Here is a 13100-nt window from a genome sequence, read left to right as displayed (position 1 = left end):
TAGCCATTTTACCCTTATTCTTTCTACATTAGTAGTCACTTTTTCCACAAAATCAAAAATGAAATGTTAATCAAAAACAGCAAGTATTTGCCGAACCGTCTTGTCTCAAACAACACAAACCACTGTACCTTGCAGTCTCACAGAAGACTAGCAAAAAAATACCAATCAGCCACGCTGACTCAAAAGTGTCCATATAGCTCAATCCTGAGCAGCATCAGTTAGCAGCAGATGATGCAGTACAAAGTGTGATGGCAAGAACAATTTTTCCCTAAGGAACATGGGTTTGATTTGCAAAACAGTCCACTGCAATGAGATTCGTACTTTAATACCACCTGTTCATACAGGTGTGCTCTCTACTTCCCCCAGGAAAATGAGAAGGCAGGAGGATATAACTATTTTTAAACCTTATTCTGATTTTCAATTAACATCCCCAGGTTTCCTAGCATGGAAATAACTATCAGTCTTCCTACAGTTGCCTCCTTTATAATACTCATGATTTTGAGGAAATCTACTACGTCCTCACTATCACCTCCTGAGACCTGAAAGCCATCCCATCTGGCTGCCTCTCCCAACCTTCCCTCTACCTCCTTGGCTTTCCTTGCTTCCAGGCCACAGTTCATTCAATCTTCACTTAGACAATTCCAGCAAATTATTCCAGCAGAAAATGAATCCAGCAGCTAAGCTGAAATAGTTCAGCACAAGGAAGAGGCCAGGCTGAAGGCCTAAACCACAGCTGTCAACACATATTGGCTTTACCTGCCGAAGAACTCTGGCCACAGGACAGGTCTTTTAAAACCAAAAAGTCCTAGTTTCTCTTTATATACAAAAACACATACACAAAAGCACTAGCAAGCTTTATTCAAACATTTCTAGTTTTACATATCCTTTCAAGAGAAAGCAATTAGTGTATGATTTTCCTTTCTTCATAATTTGTAGTATTTCTTCCTGACGAACAACTAGGCTTTTTCCAAAGAACAATCCACTATTATTCCTCAAAATCTCAAGTATAACAGCTAATCAGAGCTCAAATTTTTCAGTTAAATCCATTCCAAGTATACACTTAACAGTATGAAAGTAATGAATAAGATAAGCTTCTTCCTTCCTCCCTGCACCATGGTTTTGCACTTTGACACCACCATCTCATCCCACTGTCACACAGCATCATAGTATGTGCAGGCAACAGCAGTTTCCATTGAGTTCCCCTGTAACACCCCACAACATGACAAACTTCCTCTCACTTCCAAGCTAAACAGCATAATGCCCCAGTGGCAAGCATCTAGTACCATGAAGATGCATCCTTTTCCTTCCCACTAAGATAAAACTTTACCTGCAATTGCTTATCACTCTTTCATAAGAAAAAGGCAATTTCTGTGGACCTGATCACAGTTAAGGTCGTGTACAGACCTTCTGTTTTGTTGAAATAAGCAAGTCTTACATAAAGAGAAACTAAAGCCTTGACTACTATTCATACAATGCTATAAACGGACATGAAGCAACATAAAACAAGTGTCTGAGTGCTTCTGCCACAAAAAAAGAAACATTAGATACATGGTTTCTTAGGAAGGATGTTTACTTAATAAAGGCAACAAACCAGTTTTACTCAGATTCCTTTATAACAAAGCTTAGAAGTAGTAAATTGGATGCATCTAGGGCTCATATATATTTGGGTTTTTTCTTTCAAGTATCTACAGCTGAATCAGAACAGGACACATATTCATTACCCTGTATTAATAAAATCACATTTCATCAGTTTTGCTTTAAATAAGTAAATAGTTTTGTAAATAAGTTTAGTTTTGGGACATGAACTCTTTTACAATAAATCAACCAGTAAAAACCAAATTAACTCCCAAAACAAAGGTTTCTATCCACATGGATTTTTCTATAAGCTAAGTTACTATCATCTACACTAACCTCTTTAAGCAACCCTCCCAAAATCTTGGCTCTACTGTTAATCTAAAAGCCTCCCTCTACAAACTTTATAGATTCCTCAAGTATTCCCTCACCAGTTTTGAATGTCATTTTTCAAATCCACACTCAGTAACACCTGTGTAAAACATTGCTTTTTGTGAGTAGCTAAATCTCCCTTACCCACCTTTCTGAATCACTTACTGTTTACTAGACACACATAAAATGGTTAATACTACTTTCCTCCAAAGCTGTTATCTTCTCACAGATGCCCTTGCACAGCTGTGCACTGAGCTGAAGCAACAACTTGATCCTGCTGAAAAAAATACCAACTTCCAGCTCAATCAATTCCTCCAAACTAGCTCAACTCCAGCCATGTCAATGTTAACGGAGAAACTGGAACACACAGAATAGGCAGGGCGGGAGAGAAAGCAACAAGCACAAAGGAAGAGCATCCCTTTCTGCAGCAACAGCCTACACCAAGGTCTCTTTAAGTCAATAACAAAGCAGCACCCTCCAAAGACTGCAGAGCTGCAGGTCTCATAACGCTGCACACTACTCAACCAAAGTAAGATCAATTATTGGGAACGCAGTTGTGCAAGACCAAAAGTAAAACATTAATTTACTTAAAAATGCAGTCTCAGAAAGAAATCCCAGAGAATACAAAAGACAGGTTTATACATGGAAGTCAGTGGAATCAATTTATTGTCATTTATCTGTACTTTAGACTGACACAGTACTGCACTGTTTCCGAAGTAACTACAATACCTGCTGACGGCAGCATTTCAGTAGATATGCTGGAGTCCTCAGCAAAGGAAGGACATAGATCTGTTAGAGTGACTCCAGAGGAGGGTCACAAAGATGATCTGAGGGCTGGAGCACCTTCCCTCTGAGGACAGGCTGAGAGAGCTGGAGCTGGTTCAGCCTGGAGAATGGAAGGCTCCAGGGAGACCTTATAGCAGCCTTCCAATACTTGAAGGGGGCCTACAGGAAAGATGGGGAGGGGCTCTTTATCAGGGAGTGCAGTGACAGGATGAGAGGTAATGGTTTTAAGCTGAAAGAGAGGAGATTTACATCAGATATCAGGAAGAAATCTTATAGAATGAGGGTGATGCAGCACAGGAATAGGCTCCCAATAGAAGTCCTGGATGACCCATCCCTGGCAGTGTTCAAAGCCAGGTTGGATGAGGCTTTGAGCAACCCAATCCAGTGGAAGGTCTCTCTGTCCACAACAGGGGGGTTGGAACTAAACGATCTTTAAGGTCCCTTCCAATCCAAACCATTCTATGATTCTACGTTATCTTCAAAGAACACAAACCAGGTAGGAGAAAAGAGATTGAGGCAGCCACGTTCAAAAAAAAGTACTGGGAAAGTTAATTTTTTCAAAGAAAAATTAAAAATATGCTCTAGGTAAGACAGAGCTCCCTTGATACATTTCACCTGCAACTATAAACTGCAAGTAGGAAAGGATACATTTTTCCTTCCTGCAACATCACCATAGGAGTATTGGAGCTACATGATATTATATAGTCTAATCGTTGTATTTGAGCAGTATTTTTCGTATAGGCATACAATGTTAGAGCAAGAAGTTATCCTGCAGCATTCTACATATAGCAATCTAGGATTAAAACTACAGTAGAAGGAAGCCTCCTACTCAGAATAATTAACTGCCATATTTGTTTCAAAATTGTCACAGACCACGTGCTTTGAGTGGTTTTTGTTAACAGCCTAATACTTCATGCTTGCTCTTCAAATAAAAATATGGGTAGCATTTCAAATTGAGGAAAAGCTAATCAAGCTTGTCTATACGTAGTGAGTAACAAGATAAGACTATTTGCTGTCGGCAGATCTTAGCATACAAACAGAAAATTCACCTGCTTTCTGGATCTAGTGAGGGAGGAAAGCATTTCAAGTAAAATCCTGTGGTTGGAACAAAAAAAAAAAAAAAAAATCAGCAGATAGACAAAAGTTATGTTGATAATCTAGCAAAGCTCATTGAACAGATTTCAACATGTAAACACAGAATGTAAGTTAAATCTACAAAAAGACCCACACACACCACTTACTGAGCCATTCACTCATTCATCAACTGCTACACACAAAAAAAAAAAAAGAAACATTCAGGAGTCACCAGTGACCAATCTCAACAGGAACTTGGAGGAGTTATTTACTATTAAAAATAGAACAATGTTTGTGTGAAAACCTCAGTTCTAAATAAAATATTTAACTTGCAGAGAGCTCTGAATTTAAACTAATTCAGTTCACACAGTCCCCTGACAGAACTGAGAAAATTGTTCCTTTATGTGTGTAACATTACTATGTGCCTAATAATTGCATGCAACTAACCCCTTCCTCTATTCTAAACCACAAAGCGAGAAAGAGCATTCATACCACACCTTCACATACAGCAAGTTACTCATTTTAAGGAGTTAAGAAATCCAAAATGCCTTCACCAAAATTTTAGTCAACAAAAACTTTCTTAAATTAATATCTACCACAAGGTTTGTTTGCTGTTAAACACAACTTTAAGTAGGGCAGGATAAACTACTGTTTATTACTCACCTCAGTTTTAGAAGCCAAATACATGACAATTTCTTACAAACAATAACCACAGAAATAAAGTACAGAAGAAAATAAAAATCAGGTATTAAAATGTTAACTGGAGACAGCACCAGAGGGCTGGGCTGCTGATAGTATTTAAATACCTCATGATGTGGAAGAAAAGGTAGGAAACTAAAATCATTGCCTAGAGGAAAAGGATCAAAGCTATCTTTGCATTTCTACAAATTCTGAGCCACTGCAGAAATTAAAGCTTCACACGATCCATGTAGCCACAACAACCATTCCCATTTGCACAAGTTTCTGTGGTGTTGTTTGCGGTTTGGGATTCAAACTGCAACAGTCAGTGATGGGTTCCCTCCCACCTCTGCATCCAGGAATCACTAGAGAAGCAAGATTTATCTGCAGCAGTATAACACTGTCTGCATAGAGAAGAATATTTTCTCCTGATATAGCAAATCTTTGCTAGAGATCATGAGGATGCGATTTAAAAGGTCAGTAGTTCTCACCTGTTAATTTTAATTATGTTGATTCAAATGAGTCAACAATTCTGTTATAATGAGTGCTGTTAACTCAAATTCTTAACTGTTCTGACCAGGCACATTATCTGCAATTTCCAAGCCAGATTTCAGTTAAAACTCTGGACTTTTCATTACACAGATTTAAGGATTCCTCTAACAGGTCTCATAAAACCGCCATGCTTTTGGGACTGGAAGGAAAAGAAGCAAGGTCCAGAAGAAGGAAAAAAAAAAAAAAAAAAAGAACAGATACAGTAATAAATAAGCTCTGTTTAGTAAAGTTGGAAGTGCTCACAGAAATGCAAATTTTTAGTACCCAGGCCATTATCACATTCTGTTTATGCTGATTCTAAATTTTAACACTGCATTAGCATAGTATTCACCCCATCCCCCTTTCAGATATGCAAAGATAGTTTCTATAGTAACAGGAGAGACTTAGTAGTATGCAAAGGCAGAATAACACTAACTTATGTAATAACTTGAAACTCACCTTGGTTTGTAAAATGTGTATATGCTTATTTTAGTACAACATACATAGAGGTTATATACTCTTAACACATACTATATGTGGTGAAGACAAACATCTCAAGTTCCTGTATTTTAAAAAGCCAGTTTTACGGATAGGATGTAACAGAGTAATCCTAATGAAGTCTTCTCATACGTTAGGATTTCTGCAGTAAATTAGTCAACTCTTATGTAAGCTAATACACCTTCAACTTCTGAGGATTTTTTGACAATGCATTAAAAATTACCAAAAAGAAAAAGAAAACTAGTAATTTTCCTAGCTTTCCCACAACATCACAGCTCTTTGCAATATATTCCTCTCCCCTGATGCTGATGGAGAACAGATATTAAACACAAAAAGGGTATACAAGTCACAACACAAGCTAAAAAAAATTAAAGGATCAAGTTGCTTACTTCATACAAACTTTAAAACAAGGAAAGTGCATTTTAGGTGTTTTTCATAATGATAGTATCATCATGGGATTTTATCAAGATGAACTGCCTTTCTCATTTGGCCAGTCCTCCTCCAACGAATACATGGCAGCACAACCTAGTTGTGATAGATCAGTATCACGGGCTGAGGTTAGTTAGAAGAAAATGAGTCATGCCCAAGTTGCGTAGGAGCAGCTAGCCAGAATCCGGTAGGAGGTCTAAAGAAAAGCAGAGCTGTCTTCTGAAACCTTATAGCTGAAAGTGCAACACAAAAACCTGCTTGTGGAGGAATTATAGTGAGTCAAAGAATTCCAGCAAAGGGCACAGAGGTTTTTTTAAGAAAGGGTCTACTACATATTACTGTAAGACAAGAAAAAGAAAACACCAAATAAATAACCTGGCTAATTCCCAACAGTGAGATCAAGGCAATCTTCAGAAGAAGTGAGGCTGATGGTCAAGAAAAAAAAAAAGGTCTCGGGGCACCAGAAGGTGCAGAATACATTAGAAGGATTGAAGAGTTACAATTAAAATATTGGAAGTCTGAAAGGCAAAACTACTCAGCTATGGACAAAGGAAGTTACAAGTACTTGATATCTTATCTCTGAATGGGATTCCAATGCTACTCAGCTACCTAAAGGCTGAGATTTTTCCCGGCTGACTGGTTTTTAATCTTTGTTTCAAAAACCTCTACAATTCCAGCCAGGGACTGTTGTTATGACAATTCACCAACTGCTGATTGAGCTATCAGTTTCCTCACTGATTTCTCTTGCTACCAAGTTTCTCCTATTTAGAATCATAGAATCACCAGGTTGGAAAGGACCCACTGGATCATCGAGTCCAACCATTCCCAACACCCCCTTAAGCCATGTCCCTAAGCACTTCATCAACGCATTCCTTAAACACCTCCAGGGAAGGTGACTCGACCACCTCCCTGGGCAGCCTGTTCCAGTGCCCAATGACTCTTTCCATGAGAAATTTTTTTCTGATATCCAGCCTGAACCTCCCCTGGCGGAGTTTGAGGCCATTCCCCCTTGTCCTGTCCCCTGTCACTTGGGAGAAGAGGCCAGCTCTCTCCTCTTACAACCTCCTTTCAAGTAGTTGTAGAGAGCAATAAGGTCTCCCCTCAGCCTCCTGTTCCCAGGCTAAACAACCCCAGCTCTCTCAGCCGCTCCTCATAAGACTTGTTCTCCAGCCCCCTCACCAGCTTTGTTGTTCTTCTCTGGACACACTCCAGAGCCTCAACATTCTTCTTGTGGTGAGGGGCCCAGAACTGAACACAGTATTCAAGGTGCGGTCTCACCAGTGATGAGTACAGAGGCAGAATAACCTCCCTGGACCTGCTGGCCATGCCGTTTCTGATACAAAGTTTATTATTACTAAAAATAAAAAATAAGCTAAGAAATTAAAAACCTAGCAAACAGATTTCAGGGACAGATGACTGCATTGAGATGCTGACAGGAAGTGTCAGCTCGAAGCTGAAATCCTTTAGTGGAGAAAGGACTCAAAATTTCTGTTCTCCCAACAGGAACAGCAAGACCAGATAATGCAGAGCTTAACTAAAGACAAACAAAGAAAGTTATGGAATAAAAAAAGCCTGGAATACTCACTTGTCATCACTATAGATCTCTACTAGCCTTAAAGAGTAGTTTGCTAGGAAAGTGACAGAAGTTTCACAGCTCACAACCTTGAGTACACTCTATTACTCCACCATACATAAAATCTCACACAACCACCAACTTCCAAAAGGATTATTCAAGCCCCAAAATTGCCTACTGCAATTCCACAGTCACCTTAGTGATGCAATCATACGGACAGCGAGCCTCATGCCATCACAGGAGGCAGGCCACCCTTCTGTACTGCTGACCCCATCTGCACAGTCCCTTCCTCATCTTGGCACCACTGCTAGCGCTTGAAGCATGTTAGGAAAAAGTCTGATAAAAAGTCCATCATTTTTTGTTGTGTACATTTCTTTTCACATTCCTGCAAGCCAAGGCAACAGACAATGCTCATCACAAAGCAGAAAGGGAGCAGGAACTCCCTCCCTTCTTGTGGGTTATGAGTACTGGGATGAGCACACCTACTCGGATGAGCTCTCTTGTGCTAACAACATTGTTTGCACAGCCAGTTGAGGTCAACTCCAAAGAAGGAAGCCACCCTTCCACAGCCACGCACATCAGAACGGCTTAAATCAGTTGTGAAGTTGAAGCTAAAAATACATGTTTTCTAGAAACCCTCATTTCTCAAGTGTCAAAGTTAGATTAATTTGAAGAGGTCAGACTGATAAGATGATAGAGAAGTTCCAGAATGGAAACTCAATTAAAAGAAAAAAACTCTGAATTACTTTCACAAAAAGGTTACATTGTTGTCCATTGTTTCTTCAGCAAATACAATATAGCTTAAAAATGGTCTAACTCAATATTGTAAGCCATTATTTGAGAGGAATTTATTAGCCAGATACAAGTACATGCTCCCCATCTCATCTGAAAGACAACCAAATTAATCCATGAAAATGGACTAAATTTGGACTTTTAAACACAAAACAAGTTCACAATTATCTAGAATTAAAACGCAAATTAATTAAAAATCAATGAATAAACTCAGTTTGAAAATCCAGTGTTATCTTCAGAGTCAGAAGATAAGATTCTTTAAAACTTTCTACTAAATTAAGTAGTGAATGAGTAGAGCCAGAATGAATTGAGAAGAACCTCATGTTATCCCATCCAGTGGTTTTGGATCTCCAACAGAGTTTTGTTGATCTGCTTTTCATAACCATGATTAAATATACAGCATCAGATGTTACATATATGTAACATTTATAAATTACCATTAAAAAGGCATCTATACACAGGAAGACAAGACTAATGATGACTTACATAAACAATTAAGTAAATCCTGAATATCAGATGAAACGTGCCTAGAGTAGAATTCCTGGGCTCCTTCCTGGTCCTAAAATTCATCGTACATCCCTCTTCTGTCAAGCATCTAGATTATCTTTGCCAGTTTCTTCTCTAACCCAATAAAAACCTCCAACAACGGGAACCTGCTGACCAACCTCTGTAATGGGATTGCTATAGGTAAAATCTTTGCAGTTCACGTTTAATTTAAATCTTGTTCACTGCAATTTACTTCCTCCCAACCTACATCTCAGCCACAGAGAAAATAGTAAATGTTTAAAAAAAACCCAAAATCAATAGGCTAATAATACTTTCACATTGGTATTGCAGCAGTCAGGTTCTGAGCCTCTCAATCCACATTGCTACTTTCCGCTGTACTTCTTGGATTGTTTAATACTCTAGACTAGACCCAAAAGTGCAATCAAAAAGAAAAAAAGCCTTCTAATTTAAACTGGATCAACATAACCCAGGAGAGCAGCCACTTCTGCCATAGATGTTGCTTATTCAGATCAATTTGTGACTAGGACTCGTGGATTATTTCCTCCAGCTGTGTGCCCCACACACCTCTACTTGGGCATCTGATATGCTCTTCCTAAAGCAGCATTTCATATTTAGCAGCTTTTTATTTTCTGAATTGTACTTCTACGATCTATCAAAATTACTGAAGTAAGTTTATTCTGTTCTCCAGATGAGTGTTGCCAGTCCCTCTTAACTCAACAGCACATCTGCAAGAGATCATAGATAGAATCATAGATAATGTAACTAAAATCATCCCTTGAACATGCCATCTGGTCTTCTCCCAACTTTCAAGAGCTCTTCCAGTTTTGCAAACAGTAAATTAAAACTATTTAGGTTAGTTACCAGACAAAAAACTTACATGATCAACTGAAACACTGTATTTATCAAGCAGATAAACATGGAACTAAGTTAAAAACCTCCTAGAAACTAAACCTGATTCTAAGATGGCTCTTAAGCATACATATTTCCCAGACCAAACTGTCACAAGGCCCATACAATAGGTCCACCTACAACATGTTAGATCTCTCAAATAAATGTATTTCTTCACCAGACTGACTGCTGGGGGCATCTCAGGACTCCTATAGTCCATAAAACAGATATTAAAAAAACCTTTTTTCCATACAGAGCGACACATCAAAATTGATTAGGCATGTAATATAGATAGCATCAGCACTATACACAGCCAGAACCGTTTTACACCACCTACAACCAAATTAATTGCAGTAAGAAAAGAGGAGGAAAAAAAAAAAAAAGAAAAAGAAAAAGCTGTTCCAATACAGCATTTTCACAACACCCCTGGGAGGTACGACTGCTGCTTCACAGACTGCGGATGTTCCAGCTTCCTTAGTTTATATGGCAAGTCAACAGACTAGACAATTTTAGGTTTCAGAAATGCTGTCTCCGCAAACAAGACTGCTGGATCACGAAGCTTTGCACCTCCATCTCAGGATTACCATTGAAGTTCAATTAATTATAACCAAAAATCGTGTTTTTAAAGCGTTAGGCTGAGAAGAAACCCATGCACGTTTTATCCACTGACAATAACTAATTTTAGCTCAGGATGTCAATACTGTTTCAAACCACATCAGAAGTTTTTCTCTGATAAGAAATGCAAACTCATTTGTTCAGAAGGGGCATGGGGTTTTCCTTCTCTTTTCCACCTTCTGCATTCTCCCTCCAATTAGAGCTGTTTGAAATGTACACTAGAGGACAAGACAAATTCCCAAATACTTTTGCGTATTTCCCAACACATAAATCCAATTTTTCTAAGTGAACAGTCAAAAGGCCATAAAGCTTCCCGGTGGTCACTACAAAACAGACTTGAAATGTATATAAGCAATTCAGAGCCATCAAAGCCTCCTGAAATTGGATTACTTTACATGTCTCAGTACAACCCCTGTTTTTAACTGCAGGCGCTACCATTTACCACAGGCAGGGCACTATAAATGCATTCGGTTTTTAAAAAGGATTAAGTGAAGAGGGCAATAAAGCTTTCCACACTTTCCTGGAGAACTGAAACCCCGAGGGCACGGGATGGACAGGGCTCTCCCTAAAGCACCGGGCTCCCAGACGGCGCCGCAGCCGCGACACCGCGGGTTCCCCGGGGCGGCCCCGCTGCAGCCCCCGCTCCCCCCGGCGGCTCCGAGCCACCCACGCACCCGACACGGAAGCGGCGGCTCCGGATCTTAACGCTATCGTTATTCAACAGGATCCTGCGAATATCCTGCGGCGGGCTCCGTCCCGGGGAGGGGCAGGAGGGACCCCGCGGGGCAGTACGGCAGCGCCCGGGGGCACAGCGGGAAGGCGGCCGTGCGCCTGCATCCTCCCCGGGATGCTCCCGCCACGCGTGCACCCCCCCGGGATGCTGTCTGGCTCCCTCCACTCCGGGATGCTGTATCGTCCCTGCAACTGGGATGCTGTGTGCCCCCCGCTCCCGGGATCCTGCTGTCTGTCCCCCTTCCCCCGGTATGCTGCCTGCTCCCTCCACCCCGGGATGCTCTCTCTCCACCCTCCCCAGGATGCTGTGTGTCCCCCCTCCTCCGGGATGCTGCCTAACCCCCACACACCTCCCCCCGGGATGCTGTGTGTCGCCCCTCCCGGGGATACTGCCACCCGCTCCTCGGAATGCTTTGCCGTCCCCACGCGTGTCCCCGGCGGCACAAGCGGCGCAGTTACCTGCCGGCTCAGCCGCAGAGGCGGCGGCTGCGGCGCCCCCCCGTCCCCCGCGCCGGCCGATGTCCGCAGCCTCCAGCTCGCATCCCGCGGCGGCGCCGGGCAGGAGCAGCCCCAGCATTAACAGACAGGTCAGCGGGGCGGCGGGGCCAGAGGTGGCCGCCGCCCGCCCGCCGCGCGCTCGGAGCCCGCTCATCGGTGCCGCCGCCGCAGCCGAGGGTGGGATGGAAGGGAAGGAAGGGGCTGGAGCTCCGCCGCTCCGACGCCGCCCGCCCCGGCGGCCCCGACCCGACCCGCCCCGCGCCGCTTCCGCCGGCCTCGCGTCACCGCGCCGTGACGTCACCGCGGCGGGACCGAGAGTGGAGGGGCGGCTGCCGAGTTCCGACCCCGTTGGCGCGGCGGGGACATCGCACAGACCGGGCTGCCCGGGGCCCCATTCAGCCTGGCCTCGAACACCTCCAGGGACGGGGCAGCCACAGCTCTCTGTGCCAGTGCCTCACCGCTATCATGGTGAAAAAAATCCCTCCTTATGTCCAGCCTAAAACTGCCCCTCTCCAGTTTGTACCCATTGCCCCCAGTCCTATCACCACAAGCCTTTGTAAACAGTCCCTCCCCAGCTTCCTTGTAGCCCCTTCAGGTACTGGAAGGTTTCTATAAGGTCTCCTCGGAGCCTTTTCCAGGGTGAAGAAGCCCAACTCTCTCAGCCTGTCCTTGTAGGGAAGGTGCTCCAGCCCTCCGATCATCTTTGTAGCCTCCTCTGGACCCGTTCCAACAGCTCCATATCCTTCCTATGTTGAGGATTCTAGAACTGGACACAACACTCTAGATCAGGTCTCACAAGAGAGGAATAGAGGGGCAGAATCATGTCCCTCAACCTGCTGGCCACGCTTCTGTTGATGCAGCCCAGGATACGGTTGTCCTTCTGGGCTGCAAAGAACATTGCCAGCTCATGTGGAGCTTCTCATCAATCAGCATCCCTGAGTCCGTCTCTGCAGGGCTGCTTCCAATCACATCATCCCCCATCGTGTACTGAAATCAGGGATGGACCTGACCCAAATGTAGGACCTTACACTTGGCCTTGTGGAACCTCATGAGGTTCTCACAGGCCCACTTCTCCAGCCTGTCAAGGTCCCTGTGGATGACATCCCATCCTCCTCTGGACTCATTCCAACAGTTCCATATCCTTCTTACACTGAAGATTCCAGAAATGGCCACAACGCTCCAGGTGGCATCTCACAAGAGAGGAACAGAGGAGCAGAATCCCCTCCCTCGACCTGCTGGCCACGCTTCTTTTGATGCAGCCCAGGATACAGTTGGCTTTGTGAGAAACACTTTTTCACTGGTAAAATCTTGAAAAGGACAAAGTCTTCGAAGCAAAGATGATAATATTTTTATTTTACAGTTCAGCTCTGAATTGGACACCCTTTTGGACAAGGCATCCCATCTTCCAAAAGCAGTAGAGGTGTATGTACTAGTTTTAGACAAAGTACTGTTTAAGTTTCCAAAGAATGTTTATTTTTTTAGGTTATTCAACCATGTCTGGAGACCTCCCCCAGGTCATCTCCTGACCAAAGACAACTACATCTCACAGGTCGAT

General features: G+C 42.7%; 1 protein-coding gene across 3 annotated transcripts in view; it reads right to left on the bottom strand.

The window, feature by feature from the left end:
- Positions 1-11790, bottom strand: part of STIM2 (stromal interaction molecule 2) — a 74682-nt gene extending 62892 nt beyond the window's left edge. For all 3 annotated transcript variants that reach the window (XM_054065397.1, XM_054065398.1, XM_054065399.1), the window contains exon 1: positions 11507-11790. In XM_054065397.1, coding sequence (XP_053921372.1) covers positions 11507-11699 — 193 coding nt within the window. In that variant the 5' untranslated portion in view covers positions 11700-11790. The remainder of the gene's footprint in view (positions 1-11506) is intronic.
- Between the last annotated feature and the right edge of the window lie 1310 nt (positions 11791-13100).

The sequence above is a fragment of the Cuculus canorus genome, chromosome 4 (assembly GCF_017976375.1).
Source record: "Cuculus canorus isolate bCucCan1 chromosome 4, bCucCan1.pri, whole genome shotgun sequence".
Lineage (NCBI taxonomy): Eukaryota > Metazoa > Chordata > Aves > Cuculiformes > Cuculidae > Cuculus > Cuculus canorus.
Note: the sequence above shows the minus strand (reverse complement) of the source record. Positions and strands in the feature narration are given on the sequence as shown.